Source organism: Dendrobates tinctorius, unplaced genomic scaffold, assembly GCF_039654945.1.
Source record: "Dendrobates tinctorius isolate UK_male_01 unplaced genomic scaffold, ASM3965494v1 ptg000156l, whole genome shotgun sequence".
Lineage (NCBI taxonomy): Eukaryota > Metazoa > Chordata > Amphibia > Anura > Dendrobatidae > Dendrobates > Dendrobates tinctorius.
The window spans coordinates 15,273,377-15,295,363 of NW_027361823.1; the positions used below are offsets into that span (position 1 = coordinate 15,273,377).

The 21,987-nt window shown below is 39.2% G+C and overlaps 1 protein-coding gene across 2 annotated transcripts in view; it reads right to left on the minus strand.

Moving 5' to 3' along the window:
* Positions 1-21,987, minus strand: part of PCDH15 (protocadherin related 15) — a 2,659,104-nt gene that overhangs the window by 264,897 nt on the left and 2,372,220 nt on the right. For both annotated transcript variants that reach the window (XM_073548247.1, XM_073548246.1), the window contains exons 28-29: positions 7,916-8,131; positions 1,159-1,247 (exon numbers count right to left, since the gene is read on the minus strand). In XM_073548247.1, the coding sequence (XP_073404348.1) occupies positions 1,159-1,247; positions 7,916-8,131 (305 nt within the window). The remainder of the gene's footprint in view (positions 1-1,158; positions 1,248-7,915; positions 8,132-21,987) is intronic.

The following is a 21,987-nucleotide window of genomic DNA, read 5'->3' on the forward strand; positions in this document are numbered from 1 at the left end:
CAGCAATAACAGCAAGATCTGTTGAAATTATCAGTTCTTTAACATAAAATACTGTATTTTAAAAAAACACACATAATTTGACCAAATATCAGCATTTAGCCATATAGATATCATAAGTGATTTTTTATAATCATTACTTTCTCACTTCATATAAGGTGGGTTAAGTTGGAAAAACATTTAAAAAACCTTATATACAGTATGGCCTTGGGAAATGCAATTTTCAAATTTCAATATTCAATGCTTTATTCTGATATAGAAAGTATAGCACTTACAATCATGCTGGTAATAAACAGTATTATCAGTTCTTATGCCCTTCATTGTTCAGGTGGAAAATGGCAACAGCTTCCAGTGATGAAACTTGGAAGTATTAGGTAAGTATTGATTAAAGTGAAAAATATAGAGAATCTTTATGGAGATGTTCCTTAGCTACTGATGGATAGAACTCATTCACAAATGTACCCAGAGCTCAAGTGCAGTGGTTGGGAGTAACGCAAATCCCATCACAGCATTAGTGGGAATCCCTTTGATCAGATCTCCATGATCAGGGTTTTATGACATATCCTAGCATCAACTATATGTTTAAAAACTTTTCTCAGAAAGCCTTTTTGCATTCTTTACCATTTTCCAAATCTATAGTTTATTTCATTCTGCTATTAAAGGAGATGGAAAAATATGGATTTCAATTTCCTACTTTTGTAGGGTATTTTATCCTGTATGTGTCTTCTTTCCTGGGCATGTTTGATCTCGTCATGTTCCAATAGGGATCGTAAAATGTAGATTTCACGATATAGTTACATGAAATAGTTGTGTATCTTTATATCTTGTTCTGGACTCAACCATTATCCTAATTTACCATCAGTTGTATCATGGCACAGGGTAATGGAATAACAGATATTTTAGACTGTATGTCAGCTACATCCCTCCCCACAATGAACTGTCCAGCAAAGGAGACTGCAGGAAGAATGAAGAATAAATGCCGTGTTGTACATTTATTATGGTAGTATTGCAGAACACAACGGTTCATGTTTTTTCAAGTTGTGCTGTTGAAGATTCTCTTTAAATTTTTCTGTGACCAGTGTAAAACTTTAGCATGCTCACATACATAAATAAGACATGTAGCCATTGCAGTGTAAAGAAGACGACAAATCTTTTCATTACCTTATAAGATCTTCTATATTTTCTTCCACAACTGTGGGAGGAACATTAGAAACGATAACCTGCATATCCAACTGGTTGACCACAGAAACCTGAAACGATATTGAGAAGAAAATCAAGTAGATCTTCAAGTGAAAGATCCCAGTACTACCAACTGTGAAAAGTTATTTCTCTTTTCTCTAGCAGGCAATGCTGTAATCTAATGATTTCTCATTTCTCCTCCGAACTGTAGGAACTAAGGAGCCTTGCTGTTTTCTTACCAAACACAACTGCTGGAAGCAAGAGTCGAAAAATAAGCAAAGCTTTAAGTATTGTTTGCTTAGCTTGTGTGTGCTTTTCATGATTATTGCTGCGGAGCACTTCTTCTTTCCTGGACCAGGATATTTTGGTGCATTGTGGCATGTGCTTCATGGTAAAAAGTTTAACTTGATGTTAACTTGACAAATAATATATTCCATACCATGATACAGCAAACCTTAAAGGGGTTTACAGGAGTTTCACATTGATGGCCTACTTGTATAAGAGGGTCACTAATCAGATAGATGGCATTATGTTACCTAGATCCTCCGCTGTTTGCAGCTTCCATTGCTTTCAGATATAAACAGTGGACAGAGCCGGAACACCATAACTCAATACACTATGAAGTGGCTGTTTTCAGCTTTTAAAGTGATAGGGAGCTGGGTTACAGTAACCCAAAATGGCCACTTTACAATGTTCAGAACTGTAAAAACTAAAACCAGATGATCATGAGGTGCCAGATATCAGAATCTCATCTAGCTGATGAACTAATCTATGGAAAACTCATCAATAGAAAAGTCTTGGAAACCCCATTTTACTTGGGTTGAACAGCACAAGTCATTGAAAAGTTTTCTGCATCATGAATTCATAACTCATTCGTCATAGTAGTAATTACTTCATCTGAACAGACATTAGTCTGTGACTAATGTAAAACTTTCAGTTTTTTTGGACGTGGAATTTGTTTTTTTAAGTTTTGACCACACACACCTGTTCACACATTTTTCTCACAACACAAATTCAATACATTATCATATGCAAAATCCTCGTGACCCACATTTAGGCAAATATATTATATACATTTACAGTATTACAAAATTGTGGTCAATTTGCACCACACATCTTAGAATATGTCTTGCCAAAGCAATTAGGGACACATCTGTAGCAATAAACTATGATTTGTTGCTCCTATGTATCTTGTATTTTTATTTAATGATTCTTGCAGAAATTGTCATAGGTTGCTTTAGGAGTTGAGCAAACCTCTTGAAATTTCATTTGCTCAATTCAGTAGGGAGAATTAATCCACCGAATAAATTTGGTGTAAGCGGAATCAGCCATGATGGAGTTAAAAAATAGCAAATTTGTATAATCACCTCTAATCAATTTGTTGCATCTTTGCCATTCTTGGCTCATTTTATGATAGACTCCTCATTCTTCTTCTCTGGTCCAGTCTTCTTCATGTCTCAAATTTGGTTTGCACCAGCATCGTTGCTGACTATGTCCCCATAGTCATTTGGAGCACATCATCTGTCAATGATGTGTACCGTACCCCATATGGTCATGTGGGAGGCATCATACTACATGTCATCAAGTAGACTCAATCTGTAGCAGTGCCTTCTGGCAGCCCAGAACAAAAGAAGACTAGACCGGAGAAGAATGAAGTGGAGTCTATCAAAAGAAAAAAGAGAAGTGTCAAAGAGAGGAAATGGAATTGTAAGTGTATAAGTTTATTATTTTTTAAACATCTTCCTGAGTCCCAGACTCCAACAACCTAGCATTTTGCTTTGATGTGTACAAACTGAATCCCATAAAATGTTGAATAATTGGAAACTGAATTTCAGGGAATTCTTTAGAGATTTTGATTTGTTTAGAATCAAAGTGACTAGATTGCTAACTGTGCTACAACCCAAAGTGTAACCTATCGATTGCCAGATCAAACTGAAGAAAATATACTTCACACCAAGGGCTCATGCAGACGTCCATGGATCTCACTCCGATCTCAGACTAAAATGCACAGACTGGCCAAGAGTCTCCCAACCTGAGCGTCACCGCTTCATATATTTCAATGAGGCTGTCATGCTCGAGTTGGGAGACCAACGGCTACTTCTGTACATTAGAGGTCCGTGCTTGGACTGATTTTCATGGACATTTGCATGATCTGTAATTCATATAATAATTTATCATTTTTTTGGCAGACATATACAACAGAACACTAATATAGTTAAACTTCTAATACTTAAAGGATTATATTTATGACTTAAAAAAGGCTTCTGTGCTTAAATTAGAACAACACACAGAAGCTGCATGGTTTCTTTTGTTCAAAAATTAAAATTAGAAGTTGAAGAAGGAATTTTTATAACAATATATACGCTATTAGACACATCATGGTTGGGTTTTCAGCAGTTGTGAAATCAGTTAGTTAATTTTCCATCTTAAAAATATCATATTTATTTTAAATTCTAAATAACTATTTTCAGTTACATGAAAGAGACGGAACAATAACATTTAATATTTGTTCAAAAGTTTAACTTTACATGCAATAACTTCAAACTCCCACTAGGAAGATGGACTTTAAGAACGTCAGTCTCTATTCCTTGGAATAGGATCAATGGCTACGACAAGCAGCCCTCACTTAGGTAACGCACGATGTGCTGTCATGGTACAAAACAAAATTGCTTTTTAACCTAAAAGTTAAGTTATTCTGAAAGCTCTGGCCTTGAAAAGCAATAATAGGTTTTCCATCTTGAAAGGCTGTGTAAGATTTACAAATGACGACCTAATCCATGCATGTTTCAGAAATGGAAAATGTCTGAAAGTTGTGTTAGCATAGGATTTGAATATTTATTACAGCATAATTCTGGTGACTTTTTGTCATTTCTTTGGACTTGAAATATAAATGTTTGAGGTCATATTTATCCTAAAACGACTTCAAAAGTTCTGCACTCTGAAAACTTTTACATTGCCGTATTTCAGCATCTGTATCTAAATTATTATAGTGTTTTATTTTTTTGACTTTTTCGTAAAGTACACAGTGCTCAATGTAATTACTAGACATTTCTTAAAACAGTTCATTATTTAAGCAGCTTGCAGGCATTGAAGTGGGCTGAATAAAGAAAAAATAACCAAACAGTTTAAATATATCAGCATCACTATCAATGCAAGCTTTCATCAATTTAATCACTTAAAGGCATTGTCTCATAAAGACAATTTCAGTACATGAATGGCACATTAATATTATTAGGTCATTCTAGACTTTCTATGACCTTATGATGATGCTTCTCAGCAACATCGGTTGCCTACCAGTAACGCTGGCACAAAACTAACAGACACAATTCTCTTTAATCAAAATGTGTAATAATAAAATGATGACACATTGTTAAATGGGTGGTCCAGAATATAAATTAATTTCCACCCTTAACCCCTCCTTCATGACCGGAGGTATTTTCATTTTTGCATTTTGCTTTTTTGTTTTTTGCTCCCCTTCTTCCCATAGCCATAACTGTTTTATTTTAGTCAATATGGCCATGTGAGGGCTTGTTTTTTGTGAGATGAGTTGTACTTTTGAACTACATCACTGGTTTTAACTTAGCATGTACTGGAAAACAGAAAACAATTTCAAATGCTGTGAAATTGCAAAAAAGTGCAATCCCATAGATGTTTTTATGATTCTCCAGGTCATTACTAGTTCATAGACACCAAACATTTCTATGTTCTTTATTGTCTGAGTCGTGAAAAAAATTCCAAACTTTGTTAGAAAAAAAGTTGCTCCATTTTCAGATACCTGTATCTTCTCCATTTTTCATGATCTCGGGTTGGGTGAGGGCTTATTTTTTGCACACCAAGCTGACATTTTTAATGATACCATTTTGGTGCAGATATGATCTTTTGATTGCCCATTATTGCATTTTAATGCAATGTCGAAATGACCAAAATAACGTAATTCTGGCATTTTTACTTTTTTCCTGTCACTACATTTAGCGATCAGGTTAATCCTTTTTTTATTGTTAGATCAGGCAATTCTGAGTGTAGCAATATCAAATATGTGTATGTGTGTTTTTAATGTTTTATTTTGAATGGGCTGAAAAGAGGGCGATTTGAACTTTTATATTTTATTATTTTTCTTATATTTTTAAAAACTTTTTTTACTTTTGGCATGCTTCTACATGTTAAAAGCCCTAAGAGGACCGTGATTCCTACCACAGCTGTTAGTGGCACATATCAGCTGTTCAAAGCAGTTGACTTGTGCTGGAAAAGATGAGCCGAAGCCCACATCAAAGGGACGGTGTCCGACAATGGCATATTATTACACCCGATGTAGGAAAGGGGTTAATATCTATCTTTTTACGCCATAATCTAAACTATTTTGTAATATGCTACAATTAAAAATTCCTGATCCTTCTCTAACTACTTTATCTAACTGCTTCTCTTTTTTTTCTACTTCCGTTTTGATGGTACTTTGCTTGGAAATCATAGTCCATGTTCACTGTCATAGCTTCTGCTCTCTTCCTGGAATGAAGTGTCATCAGTGATCTTCATTTCATGGACTGGGCTACTCCCTGCTCTGTCACTGTGCAATGTGATGTCACATACGGTGCTGGTATCTACAAGCCGGTTATTTGTCTTACAGAATGCACTGACTCTTTGCTCTGGTTGCAGGCTCGCTTTTACGGATCTGAACTGGAAAGAGAGAGCACTGCCTTTGTGCACATCACACAGTGACAGAGCAGGGTGTGGCACAGCCCCTAGAAGGTCACTGATGACACTTTGTTTCAGGGAGCGGGCAAAGACCGTGGCCATGACCACAGCCTCTGCCCTTGATGACATTTTTTGGAGTATCCCAGCATGCACTGGAATTCTCAAGTGAAGCATCATCAAAAACAAAAAAGGAAAAAAAAGAAAAGCAGTTAGATGGTTTAGTTAGGGAAGGATAGATCATTTTTAATTTAGGTATATTAGAAAATAATATACAACCAGTAGCGCTGTGTGAAGGATATAACAGCTGCAAATCTACAGACAGCACCCCCCTTATTTGTCTGAATAATAAAACAATTTAAAAGCAGAACAGGAGAAGGATCATCCTTTGCTGCACTTTGAATCGGCAATACCGCGTATAGTGTGAACAGTGACTCAACTAAACAATGGTAATTTTGGGTGGATGATTGTAATTCATCTGTATTAAAAGTCCTGCATGATTTTAGAAATCTAAGGGGGAAGGATTAATTATTCCTTTCGGCTAGTCAACAACTGGTTTTGCAGTGATTTATTCTTATATTATTAGCGCAAATATTTACATATATTATAAAATAGATTTAGATTATGGCATTAAATAGATAGGCATTTAGGATGAAAATTGATTTGTATTTTGGACCATCCCTTTAAAAGAAAGTTTTTATTTTACAAGTATATTTAAAAAAGTCTTAAGAAATTATAGTCACTGCTCATAGCACTGAGAGTAGCAGCAGTTAGTACACCCTGGGACTGATTGACAGCTGTCCTGGCGGCTCTCAGGATAAATATAGTTCATTTTCATGTGGATTCTGCAGTTTCAGTACAGGGGCCAGAAACCTTCACAATGTTATTAATCTTCAGATTAATCCTATATCTGCAGGTTTATTGCATTATTACAGTATACATGGCAGCTTCCCTTAGTTATCTCAAAATGATATATGTAATGCATTTCCATTAAAATAGTTGCAAATGACTGCAAAAGAAACAAAGATGATTTCTGCCAGAAACAATAACATTTTTGCACATTGCATTTACAGTTCACCCACATTCAACTGAACTAAACTTAGTTATAATACTAGGTGTCATGGTCCAGTCCAGAGTTTATTTTCTGCTGTCCTCTCTCTGGACTGGTCATGCGGGGGTTAATCTCCTCGGCCTCGTTCTGGAGCTAGCTGGGCTATTTCAGTCTGTCACAGCCTGCTGACCAGTGTTAGTGCTAGCTCTAGCTTCCAGTTTAGAGCCTCTGACCCTTGTACCTTGGTGTTCCTCCTGCCTTTGACTTGTATCCACGTATATTACCCAGACTGATCTCTGACCCCATCTCTTGGTATTCATCTCTGCTGCTACGTTCTCTGTCTGGCTTTTGATTCCCCGGCTTGTACCCTGACCACGTCTTCCATCTCATGTTTTTGGACCGCGCTCATGTTTGGCTTTTTGACCCTCGGCTTGGTATTTTCACTACGTGTATTGCTGCCACTTCTGGTACGTCTGCTCAGTGTTGATATGCTTTGTGTGTAACCTCTCTTCCCTCACCATCACCTCCTGGTGGAGGTTTCACTACACTAGGTACAATCTATGGGGAATGATTGCACTGTTTTTGCATGAAATTAACCACGTTTTTAAAATCTGCAACATCTTCTTAGGGGTTGTCTACTAGTAGATAACCTTTCATTAATGGGTATAGGGAGGTGAGGACAAAACTATATCCACCTCCTCTACTGTTTTTTCAACTTTTAAGTAATCTGATGCTGCAGCCAATCAACAGCTGCTGATTAATTACAGAACTAACAGAACTAATCCCAACTCATTATGGAGAAGCTGCGCTAGCAATGGAGGTGAGCATCGCTTTGCTTATTTCACCTTCCAGGGCCCATTAGTGAAAAATTTTCCAGTAATAGACAGCTACTTTAGGTAAACAAAACAATATAACAAAACATGAATTCTGTTAATTTTTGAAAAAGTTGTTAAATTCGTTAGTACTCAAGTAGTCATTAGTTCTGAATATACTTGTACTTACAATAACATCGGCCTTGCTGCTTAAGCCCTTTCCATAATCGTCCGTTGCAATAACTTCAAATTTGAAATAAGACCTTCTCATGTTCTTGAAGAGCATTGCAGTTTTGATGACTCCAGAATAGAATTCGATAACAAAGCCTTCTTTCCCATCCTTAATCGGGGGCACAATCAGTTTATAACTATTGCTGCTATAGTTCCCAGTGTCTCTATCCGTAGTCTAAAATGACATTAGAAATTTCAACAGATAAAGTTTAATTATCCAACATGTAGTATGCAGCTAAAATGTAACTACATGTTACTTAAGCTGTGCACTCAGCTATAGTGTGACCTTTTTGACACTATTCCAAAAAAACCCTCAGGGGTCAAATGTTGCACACAGCCTAGAGAGTATCAGACATAAAGTCAATTAAAACATAACCTTTAATGAACCATTAAAAGGACATAACACACAAAAACATTACAAAAAAGTGCTCATGTGAACCAGTGCTCAATAAAAAATGGTTTGGTCTCACCATTGGTATTAGATATAGCATTCCAGCATCAGGGCGTATCCTGCTGGAGAGACGATCCACTCATGGGGAGCTGAGACATGGGAAAACCAGTGTTAATGTAAAGTATTCCCCTACACTCCCTGTCGTGCCCCAGCGTTTCTCCTGTCCTAACAAGAACAGGCCCCAAGTGGATCCGGTAGTGGACACCCCCACTGGGAGCTTCTGTCTATGTTTTAATTGACTTTATGTGGGATACTCTCTAGGCTGTGTGCTACATGTTACTTAAGATCTCATCATGTTTTGACGGCCTCTCCAATTTTCACTAAATTAAGCCTTATTATTGCATACATAATATGAAACTTTACTGAACTTTCAAATATTCATTGTGTTCTGACTGTTTATCTGTCTTCAAAAATTTTCTCTTTTGCAAGTGGACATATATTTAGTTGATATCTGACGAAACTTTCAGATGGACTTTCAAAACAATCGTGGATGTAGAATACTGGTATTTCTCGCAAGTATGTTATTTGTTTTCTGCATTGAAAGAAAAAAGGATTGGCGAGGGCATTGGACGTTTGTATTTAATGTATTTTTATGAAATAATGTATGGGGATCTTGACACTTCCAGTAATTCTTTAATACTTTTACTCCTTATTTAAAAATCCATTAAAGGGAATCAGTCACCCCCTGGATGATTTTTATCTATTACTGTGGGCATACAGGTAATAGAATGATTAAATTAGTCTTACCTGTATGCCTCATAATTGTGGTGTGGACATTGAGAAATTGGTGCAGGTACAGATCAATTCAAGCACTGCCCATACAAGGGTGGACAGCGTTCGCATAACCTTGCGATGACATAGCGCATGCGAGGGATTACAGCGCTGACCAGGTCAGTAAGACTCTGATAGAAGGCGGGTGATAGTATAATGAAGTGAGGAGGCAGTGAATTTTCCAGGTACCACAGGACCCAGAGCCTGAAAGAAATCATTAGCATAAAAGATTATAAATCAATTTCTCAATGTCTACACCACAGGTATGGGGCATACAGGTAAGACTGGTATAGCCATTCAATTACCTGTAGGCCAGTAGTAATAGATAAAAATTGTCAAGGGGGTGACAGATTTACTTTAAAAAGATGATATGACGGTATTTCTCAGCAGTTCATGTGATTCATCAAGCAGTGTTCTTTAGAACTCTGGCAAAAAACTGCTTATGAACACTTTTTGAAAAGTTTTTGAACAGTGGGAATATTTCAGGTAAGATGCAGTGGATCTAAATGCTCATGACAAATTTTTGTTATTTATGTTATAAATTTGTTCCATGGTTGACATTCATTTCTGGAGTATGGAAGTTGAAAGTTATGCAAATTAATTGCTTGCCTCTTCATGAATTTAGTGCATCTTACTTTAAAACTCCATTCAGTAAGACTGGTGGAAAATACTCGGGGCCAGAGAATTTTAAAATAAATTTATAAAGAGTGATGTTTTAACCAAATAATGACCATGCATCATAAATTTACTGCACTTGGTCCAGGTGTTTAACCCTGCATCATTGTAAATTAATGGGGGTTAAAGCTCCTGCTTGCTAGCACATGCAAGTCCAGTTTCTAACTGCCACAGACAGCAGAGGACCCCATGGAGAAGACAAGAGTGGTTTATTACAGCTTTTGTCTTCTCTTTTGCTAAGTACACAGTGCTCTATACAATGAAGTTTCAGCACTGTCAATATTTCCATAGGTCCTGGCTATCTCTTGGTCTTTGCTGTCATTGCAGAGTTGCTGGGTGCTAGTCACAGTTGATCTGTTGGGGGGAAATTAACTAAAAAATAAAAATACATAAAAAGTTCTGCACAGGGTAAAAAAAAGTAATTTATCTTTTATATAAAATACATTTTATTAACCATATATAACAAATAGACAAAAGACCTACACAGGTATCAACATGTCGGTAATAAGCTGAAGAATTAATTTAGCAGTTGATTTAGTGTGAAACAAGAACATAAAGAGTGTAATAAAAAAATTAAACCAAAAATATGTCTTTATTTGTGTGTTGCAATGAAGATAAATTTATATATGTGCCCCAAAATAGTGCTGAAATATGACAAATTGTACCACATAAAACATAGCCTCGCACAACTGCATCAATTTAAAAAATAAAAACAAATATTTGGGCTGGAGGCATATGCAAAATAAATTGGCAGGTCTTTAACCCCTTTAACGATCAAGCCATTTTGTAGGTTAATGACCAGGCCTTAATTTTGAAATCAGACCACTGTCAATTTATTTGCTTATAACTCTGGAACGCTTCAATGGATCCTGCTGATTCTGGCACTATTTTTTCGTGACATATTGTACTTCATGTTAGTGGTAAAATTTCTTCGAAATAACTTGCGTTTATTTATGAAAAAAAATGGAAATATGGCGAAAATTTTTTACATTTTGCAATCTTCAAACTTTTAATTTTTATGCCCTTAAATCAGAGAGATACAGTATATCACAAAAAATAGTTCACAAATAACATTTTCCACATGTCTACTTTACATCAGCACAATTTTGAAACCAAATTTTTTTTTGTTAGGAAGTTATAAGGGTTAAAAGTTGACCAGCGATTTCTCATTTTTACAACAAAATTAACAAAACCATTTTTTAGGGACCACCTCACATTTGAAGTCACTTTGAGGGGTCAATATGACAAAAAATACCCAAAAGTGACACCATTCTAAAAACTGCCCTCCTCAAAGTGCTCAAAACCACATTCAAGAAGTTTATTAACCCTTTAGGTACTTCACAAGAATTGAAGCAATGTGGAAGGAAAAAATTAATATTTAACTTTTTTTCCCCAAAATTTTTCTTTGGACACAATTTTTTTTATTTTGTCAAGGTTTCAGGAGAAAATTAATCACAATATTTCTTGTGCAATTTCTCCTGAGTACACCGATACCCCATGTGTGGAAGAAGACCAATCTTTAGGCGCATGGCAGTGGTCAGAAGGGAAGCATCATTTAAGATTTTGAATGTCAAATTGGCTGGAATCGAGAGCGGACGCCATGTCACGTTTGGAGAGGCCCTGATGTACTTAAACAGTGGAAACCCCCCATGCGTGACCGCATTTTGGAAACTAGACCCCCCAAGGAACTTATCTAAATGTTTCGCCAGCACTTTGAACCCCCAAGGGATTCACAGAAGGTTATAACGTAGAGCCGTAAAATTAAAAAATCATATTTTTTCCACAAAAATTATCTTTTCACCCCCAATATTTATTTTCCCAAGGGTAACAGGACCCCAAAAGTTATTGTGCGCCATTTGACTTTTTTGGCTGTAATTAAGATCGGACACCATGTCGCTTTTGGAGAGCCCCTGATGTGCCTAAACAGTGGAAATCCCCCACAAGTTACCCCATTTCAGAAACTAGACCCTCCAAGGAGCTTATCTACATGTGTGGTGAGAGCTCTGAACCCTCAAGGGCTTCACAGAAGTTTATAACAGAGTCATAAAATTAAATAAATCATATTTTTTCCACAAAAATGATCTTTTCATCCCCAATTTTTATTTTCCCTAAGGTAAAAGGACCCTAAAAGTTGTTGGGCAATTTGTCATGAGCATGTAGATACCCCATATGTGGGGGTAAACCACTGCGTGGGTGCATGGCAGAGCTCAGAAGGTAAGTAGCATCATTTGAGATTTTGAATTTCAAATTGGCTGGAATTGAGATCGGACGCCATGTCACGTTTGGAGAGACTCTGATGTGCCTAAACAGTGGAAACCCCCCACAAGTGACACCATTTTGGAAACTAGACACCCCAAGGAGCTTATCTAGATGTGTGGTGAGCACTTTGAACCCCCAAGTGCTTCACAGAAGTTTATAACGTAGAGCCGTGAAAATAAAATCATATTTTTTCCACAAAAATGATTTTTTTTGCCCACAAATTTTTATTTTCATAAGGGTAACAGGAGAAATAGGACCTCAAAAGTTGTTGTGCAATTTGTCCTGAGTACGCTGATACCCCATATGTTGGGTGGAACCACTGTTTGAGTGCATGGCAGAGCTCAGAAGGGAAGGAGCACAGTTTTGGAATGCAGACTTTGATGGAATAGTCTGTGGGCGTCATGTTGCGCTTGCAGAGCCCCTGATATGCCTAAACAGTGGAAACTCCCCACAAGTGACCCCATTTTGGAAACTAGACCCCCCAAGGAGCTTATCTAGATGTGTGGTGAGCACTTTGAACCCCCAAGTGCTTCACAGAAGTTTATAACGTAGAGCTGTGAAAATAAAAAGATCATATTTTTACCACAAAAATTATATTTTTACCCCCAAGTTTTTATTTTCACAAGGCTAACAGGAGAAATAAGACCCCGAAAGTTGTTGTGCAATTTGTCCTGAGTAAGCCGACACCCCATATGTGGGGGTATACCACTGTGATCGCCTTACTGTGATCCTTGGGAGGCAGAATCCACAAAAAGTGAAGAATTAGTTTTATTTTTTTACGCCATTCCTCATGCGGTATTAGTGATTAGGCGACTTTATTCCTCGGGTCCATACGATTACAGCGATACCAGATTTATATCCTTTTTTCGTGTTTAGCTTCTGTCACACACTAAAAGACGCTTTTTTTGGAAGAATTTGTTGTAAGAAATTTTTGCATTGCCGTATTTTGAGAGCTATAATTTTTTCGTATTCCGGCCAACAGAGTCATGTGCAGGCTTGTTTTTTGTGGGACGAGCTGACGTTTTTATTGGTACCAATTTTGGGAACATAAATTTTTTGGATCGCTTTCTATTCCAATTTTTGTGGAGGCAGAATGAGCAAAAACTAAAAAATTCAGAATTTTTTTTTTCCTCCGTTCCGCATGTGGTAACATTAGTATGGCAGGTTTATTCTTTGGGTCACTATGATTACAGCAATACCTAATTTATATTTTTTTATGTTTTGGTGTTTTTTACACAATAAAACTTTTATAGAAAAAATAATTATTTTTGCATCACTTTATTCTGTGAGCTACAACTTTTTTATTTTTCCACTCCAGCATTGTAATGCATTATGCCTTTGCTGAAAGCTGCTGATACCATGCTGTAAGCATGGTGTCAACAGCTTTCCATAGCTAGATGACCTGGAAGTTGTCATTACACCTCCAGGACATCATGGCACAGCTAAGGCCCCGCGATTACATCGTGGGGATCGGGGATGCCGACCTGAGGCAGAGGGAGCCCACTACCCTCTGCCTCCCCCTCGGAACACTGCGATCGCGCTCAATTGCAGCAGTGAGGGGGTTAACAGCCAGGGGCGGTGCGGTCGCCGCTCCTAGCTGTCAGTGCAGAAGCTCAGCCACTGCAGTGCTGAGCTTCGGCGCTGAGATCGGGCAGGAGAGGCTGACATTTCAGCCTCTCCTGCTCGATCGCTGCTGTGTTTTTCGGTCATATTGACTGACCAATCGCAGCACTTGGGGTGCAGGGACCGACTGCAAGGGTCCCTGACACCCCTGCTGTGCCTGTCAGCTGTCATAGACAGCTGTCAGCACTGAACTGTCACTGCGTGTTTACATGCAGTGACAGTTCAAAGGTAGGATGTGAACAGTCCGTCATGGTGCGGGAAGTTACATCCTGCCATGACGGGCTGTGCACGTCCATAGACATTAAGGGGTTAAAGCTCATTCAGGCTTGGGCAATAAGGGTTCAAAGAAAAAGTGGAAGTGTCATGATTCATATACATTATTTTTTCTGAAAATTGATATTTGTCAACAATGGAAATGAAGCCCACAGATGTCTGAAGTGCAGTATATTCCATGTTAATGTTGTAAGTCTTGTCGATTGTGTTCATAGTGTGTGTTATTCTATTTTAGCACCTTTCTTGCATGTGCTTTGGGGTGAAAGCATAATAAATGTTTTTATTTTTTGCCAAAGTAATCTAGGGATTCTCAGTTAGGACCAAATTGAATTGATCAAATCTGCCTGAAATAAATGTTGAAAGAATTGCTCATCAGTACTCTTAATAATGTCTTATTTCTATCAACTTATGTGAACTATTGACAAAACACAGCCTGTGTATAGATGAAAGAGAAAAAAAAAGAAAAAAAGCACTTTTGGAATAGTTTATAGATTTAGCATTAAAGATTTGACTCATGGTTGCTTTAACATTTCCAATATAACCTTAATTTTTCTTTTAATAGCAAACTAACCAAATTACGGTCTGGAAAGCAAGTTTATTTCTGTTACAATGCATCAATTCACTTCAAACATGGTGCTGTTGGTAGCCGAAAAGTGAATGCTAAAAAGGAGTATGCAGTCATTACCTACAAAGAATGCTGCATCTCCATAGGGAGTGACAAGCCTAAAAATGTTTTCAATAATTTAGTAGTACTAGCAGGAAAGTGGGGGATTATATTTGACAGTCTGTATTGATTCGACTTGGATTGGAGTCATGTTATTGTAACCACTAGATGTACCACAGGTAAGTAGTGTGGAAGCCAGAGGTTAGTACACAGGAACAGAAGCACAACAGTGGGTATGGAAAGTATTCAGACCCCTTTACATTTTTCACTCTCTGTTTCATTGCAGTCATTTGGTAAATTCAAAAAAGTTCATTTTTTTTCTCATTAATGTACACTCTGTTTTAGGGCTGACAGAAAGCACCAAATAATATAAAGATGGTAATAAGGTGCGTTTGCAGCCCGGGGTCCACCATGCGGAGATGTTATCTCCAGCTCGGGAATGGCAGCCACAAAATAGTGGTATCGCCTTGGACACACGTGGGTTAAACGTCACCCGATGTGTAGTTGCGACAAGCTCTGTTGCTTCACAGAGTCGCGGAACCACAGAGTACAAATACCGTATAACAGTCACAGGGCACAGCTGAATCAGTGCTAGTGTTCGGTCTCAAGACAGCCCTAAAGACACAGGGTAAGAGCCACTGTAGACCCACTAAGTGCTCGGCGTCTCACCTGTGATGCCGGGACGAATCCTGACTAATAAATATGGCGCACTGAGTGCATGCAGCGTCGCACTGGCGAATGCCACTAACCACTTTGCCTAGGGATTCTAGCACACTGATTATGCACGGCGTCGCACAGTCACTGTCTCTTACTCCTATCTCCCTACACACATAAACAACAAGAGGGTAGGGGATAATTAGGAGCTTGCACCAGAGACATTCACCCATGCACATACTTCACATGTTTTGACTATACTGGCGCACAGCTGTGCGGCCGTGCGATCCTTTTATAACCGCAGCCTTCCAGGACCTTGCTGATGGCACAATCTGAGCTGCTTGAGGACCTGGGTATGTGGCCTCTGACTACCAATGAGCGGTCATCTCACGAGCATGCTCAGATAGAGAAAAGCAAGACATAGTCCCAGGAGTTTCTGCACGCTGCTGACTGATGCGGATTGCTATAGCTGAACCTGGGAAGGCCGCAGCAACCAAACACATAGCATTAGCCTGAGCAAGACGATGGGACCGATGTCTGTGCTGAGTAGGATCCTCTGTGGCTGAAGAAGAATGAGAGACTGCAGAGGACATGTCTCGAGCTTCCCCCTGTGCAGCGGCAGGATCTTGATGCCTAACACTCTGTACTCTATCTTGACTGAAAAAAACAGAAATGTAGAAATTTTTGCAATTATATTAAAAAAAGAAAAACTGAAAAATCACATTGTCATAAGTATTCAGACCCTTCAGTATTGAGTAGAAGCACCCTTTTGAGCTAGTACAGCCATGAGTCTTCTTGGGAATGATGCAACAAATTTTTCAAACCTGGATTTGGGGATTATCTGATATTCTTCCTTGCAAATACTCTCCAGTTCCATCTTTCAGGTCTCTCCAGAGATGTTCAATTGGGTTTAGGTCAGGGCTCTGGTTGGGCCAGTCGAGAATGGTCACAGAGTTGTTGTGAAGCCACACCTTTGTTATTTTATCTGTGTGCTTAGGGTCATTGTCTTGTTGGAAGGTGAACCTTCGGACAAGTCGGAGGTCCAGAACACTCTGGAAGAGGCTTTCATCCAGGATATCCCTGTACTTGGCTGCATTCATGCTTCCTTCAATAACAACCAGTCGTCCTGTCCCTGCAGCTGAAAAACACCCCCATAGCATGATGCTACCACCACCATGTTTCACTGTTGGGATTGTATTGAGCAGGTGATGAGCAGTGCCTAGTTTTCTCCACACATTCTGCTTAGAATTAATAGGTAAGGATAGGGATAGGGCACACAACAAGATAATGTAGGGAAAATAGAAAATAGGGTGCTGCAAAATGCATGGAAAATAAAAAATGAACCATAAAAAAAGGCCAATGTATATAATTAGCACACACCTGGGTTTCAAAACACAACAGACCACTTTACTGACACAAAGGCACAGACAAAATTAAAACCATTTAAAAATAGAGTAACATACCCCTGTCTAAATTTGGATGACATAAGTGGAAAAGTAATAAAACCACATGAAAAACCCCAGGAACGGGTAATATAATCAATAAACAGCACTGGTAACTTGATGAGTAATCAAATATGTCAATACAATCAATACAGTGTAATCAATGTAAAGTAACCTTATTCTTTATACATTGAAGAAAATTGCAAGCATGTAATAATAAAAATGTAGAGAATTGGCAGTAGGTGTCCCCACAGGTAATGCGCAGACTTGAATAATATGTCAAAAGTAAAAATATTTGGGAAGCCGTGGCAAGGCAACTGAAGCCGAGATAAGAGAGCGTGAGCCATGCAGGTGCAGTCATGTGTAGGGGATCCCCTGGGGATGTAGTCACCAAACACGCGCATGCACAGTAACCGGAAGCCGGGAATGATATAGCCGGCGGTTTTTTTTCACCCTGGTTATATATCATCTTTCCCTTTTTTCATCCCTTCTCCATATCCCCGCTTCCTTTCACACATCTATATTCATTTTATTATTTTCCTTTTTACATATACCCCTGCTCACTCTTACCACCATGCCTTGCCTTTTATACTTTATTCTTTATGTGATACCGTTTTTCCTCACCCCTATTATTATGGCCTTATTCACAGATTATCTCCAAATTTTAATTTCTTATTTATATTTCTGTCTTATTTTACACCAAATATGCATTTATATGTATACATTTCCATCCCTATCTTTTATTTTCATTTTATAATTTTCATATATACTCTCATGCCATATCTGTTCATTCTCTTCCTAATTCCTTGACCTGTGTTACAGCGCTTCTCTTTGGGCCACAATTATACCATACCTCTGCCTCCTTTCTCTGCATTTGACCCTTCACTCTGTACATCTCCCTGTGCTGTCAGCACTTACAGTGCATGCACACTCTTTCTATTCGTATGCAGGATATATCATTCCCAGCTTCCGGCTACTGCACACAGGCGTGTTTGGTGACTACTACATGACAAGGGGATCCTCTACACATTACTGCGACTGCATAGCTCACGCTGTCTTACCTTCGCTCCAGTTGCCTTGCCATGACTTCCCTTCCATACGGGTCCATGTGTGCATGCCGCACACACACCGGTAATCCATCATGTGTTCATTTCTTCCCCTATATATAGACCATAGTGGTCACAAAATTGCAACTTCCCCTGACAAAGCTACACTGCAGCAATATGCATGGGGCTTCCCCACACCTCTGTCTCTTCACTTCCATACCTCGGGTCTCTTTTCTCATATGAGTTTTTGGCTTCTATGTTTATCTGCATCGGGGATGTCTGTCTCCTGTCTTGATTGTTCCCCTGGCTGTTTTTTTGCATGGAGTTTGGGTATCCGGGTCAGTTCCATGATTTACATGACTCTTTGCTTTTGCTGCTGTTTTCAGCTCTTATTGGTACCATCCTCTTCTTTCCTTAAATCCAGAATGTTTTAAATCCATTACTCTGGAGCACTCTTGACACATTAGTCAGGTCTATTCATTACCTGTGGGGACACCCACTGCCAATTCTCTACATTTTTATATATAACATGCTTGAAAGTTTATACTATGTATAAAGCATAAGGTTACTTTACATTGATTATATTGATCCTATTGACATATTTGATTACTCATCAAATTACTTGTGCTGTTTATTGGTTATATTACCCATTCCAGGGGTTTTTCAAATGTGATTTTATTACTTTTCCACTTATCTCATCCACATTTAGACAGGGGTGTGTTACTCTATTTTTAAATAATTTTAACTTTCTCTGTGCCTTTGTGTCAATAAAGTGGTCTTTTGTATTTTTGAAACCCAGGTGTGCGATAATTATATGTTTTGGCCTTTTATCTATGGTTCACACTGCTTAGAATTATCATCAAAATGGTCTATCTTCATCTCCTCAGACCAGAGAATCTTATTTCTCATAGTCTGGGAGTCCTTCATGTGTTTTTTAGCAAAGTCTATGTGGGACTTCATATGCCTTGCACTGAGGAGATGCTTCCGTCAGGCTACTCTGCCATAAAGGCTCAACTGATGGAGGGCTGCAGTGATAGTTGACTTTGTGGAACTTTTTCCCATCTCCCTACTACATCTCTGGAGCTCAGCCACAGTGATCTTGGAGTTCTTTTTTATCTCTCTCACCAAGACTCTTCTCCCAGGATTGCTCAGTTTGGCTGGATGGCCAGGTCTAGGAAGACTTCTGGTGGTCCCAATCTTCTTCCATTTAAGGATTATGGAAGCCACTGTGCTCTTAGGAACCTTGAGTACTGCAGAAATTCTTTTGTAACCTTGGCCAGATCTGTGCCTTGCCACAATTCTGTCTCTGAGCTCCTGGGCCAGTTCCTTTGACCTCATGATTCTCATTTGATCTGACATGCTCTGTGAGCTATAAGGTCTTATATAGACAGGTGTGTGCATTTAAAAATCAAGTCCTATCAGTTTAAGTAAACACAGCTGGACTCCATTGAAGGAGTAGAACCATCTCAAGGAGGATCACAAGGAAATGGACAGCATGTGACAAATATAATTGTCTGAGCAAAGAGTCTGAATACTTATAACCATGTGATATTTCATTTTTTTTAATAAATTTGCAAAAATTTCTACATTTCTGTTTATTTTCAGTCAAGATGGGTGCAAAGTGTACATTAATGAGAAAAAAATGAACTGTTTTGAATTTGCCTAATGGCTGCAATGAAGCAAAAAGTGAAAAATTTTAAGTGGTCTGAATGTTAGGTGCAGGGATTTTTCCACTGGACAGGATAGATCCCAGGCCTTGTCTGGTGCTGTGGTCTCCCATTCAGACTCAGCCACTGGGATGACTGCTCAGCACAGACTCCAGCCCAGGCTCATGCTGCATGTGTAGTTGCTGCTGGCTCTCCAGGTAAGCCTATGGTGACTACTGGTTTACACATGCAGCGTTGTACTCTGAAGCCTAAGTCCAGATTTAATCCAACAGAGCATGTCCCGGATGTGGCGCCTTCTCATTGGTGCTCGAACATCACCTGCTCTGGTTATGTGGCAGCTTCTGATTGTTCCACAGGCAAGGTCATGTCTGTCTGGACTTGATCTGTGTGTATAAAATGTACTTTGGAGCGCACGCCTGTACACTAGTATCATGTGTGTTTGGTGTGTTGGTGGCTACTTTACCCCCTGTGTGCACGTGTGCCGCTAATAGCACTGTGAGAGTTTGTCTAGACAGGCAGTGTAGGGTGGAAACTCCAGTTTGAGCTTAGCATCTGCACCGGTCGTCCTCAGGCGCATGTACCAAAAGCAAAACCGTGTGTCAGAGCAGGCTCAACCACCAACTTAGTCTTCCCTGGAGGGGTTATGTCATAGGGACCCCAATTAGTATTTTATTTTCTACATGCCTGTGCAGTCTAACAGGGTATAGTCCTTTGTGTGCTGCTTCATAGTACCGCTCTGTGGTGTAACAGTGCTTGTTACTTCGCGCTCTGTGCAAACTGAGTGACATTTAACTCAGTGTGCTTAGTGTTTTCTTGCAGCCTTGCTCCACCATTGTGCTAGCTGTGGTTTCTCCATCACCACACGATGGACTCTGGGTTGTGAACGCACCTTATTATTATTTCTTATTTGGTGCGTTCCATCAATCCTAACACTGAATACTTTCCGCACCCACTATGCAGAGGAATTGCAAGCAGCATGGTCAGTTGGAAGTCTGAGAAACAGTAGTACAATGTAGATAAGCAGCAGGTGAGAAAGCTTGACTGAAGGCACCGTCTCACATAGCGAGATCGCTAGCGAGGTCGCTGATGCGTCACAGATTTTGCTACATGTGACACGCAGTGGCGACCGGCCCCCCTGCTGGATATCGCTGATCGTGCTCGAATGTCCTGGGCCATTTTTTCATTGTTGACGTCCCGCTGGCCAGCATGCATCGCTGTGTTTGACACCGATGAGCAACCTCGTTGGTGATGCAGAACTCAAGGACGCATGCTGGAATCGTTCAGAATAGCTGCTGTGTGACAACGCACCAGCGATCCTTACCAGGTCGTATCGTTGTCGGGATCGCTGGTGCGTCGTTGAAGAGATCTGCCTGTTTGGCAGCTTACTAGCCACCATGTAGCGATGCACCAGCAATTCCTACCAGGTCGTATCGTTGTCGGGATCGCTGGTGCGTTGCTATGTGAAACGGGACCCTAAGGGCTGGAAGCTCAATAATCTCACTAGGAAGCCAGGTTTAAATAGGATGTCCAATCAGGAAATCACAGAGTAAAGCTAATCAGGAAGAAAAGGTACTGGTAGATGGAATAGCACACTGCTATCCAAAGAGCTATATAGCTCAAAAGGAAGAGCTGTTCCTTGATTTGCAGGAATTGCTAGTTTTGAGTCCTCACACAGCATTTTATTGAATACAAACACTGTTAAAGCAAAGCCCACGAATGGCTTTAAGTGAAAATCTCAGTGGTCTGATTAATAAAGTAGCAACTGATCATTAAAACAAAATGTAACTCATAATACTGCACCTTTTAGAACTAGGTTAATAAAAAGACGACATGGTTTATAACAGGTGTTACAGGAGATACATGACCACAGCTAGGCTTTGTCTATACTCTTATCCAATGTCCATTGCTCTCTTACGGCCAGTGTAAAGCTGCTTATTCAGTAGAGTACAAAGGAAACTGATGGATCTATTGTTGGTTTTTGAGATCTGTTATAGTGCAAAATGATATCTGTTTCTTACTTCACAATTCTCCTTTCAAGTTTTTAATGTTTCCACTGATGTAAAACTGAGTTGTGGTATGCTAGTGAGTGTCATACTAGCACTAGTGGCTAATGTGATCAGTTCTACCCCTAATCATATCAAATTAATCATATGTGTCATTAATTCAATTATTTGTCAGGTTGAGGACAAGTGGGTTAAAATCTGCGCTGCTAGTAGTCCAGACATGAGCAGAAGACAGGAATAGCAGAAATGCAGTTTGTCAGTCAACATGTTTAGAAGTGACACACTTCTTTATTATGACAAAACACAATGATCACTTCGAAACATGTTGAAGAAGATGTGTGCTCATGTCTGGACTACAGGTAGTGCAGATTTTTACCCACTCATCTCCAGCTTCGCAAGTTTTTCCAAATTGAGGATCTGCAGTGGCCTATTTCTATACATGGTTTGTGGTTTTACAACCACCCCAGGTGAGTATAAATGCCTTTTATCTCCCTGTTACTACC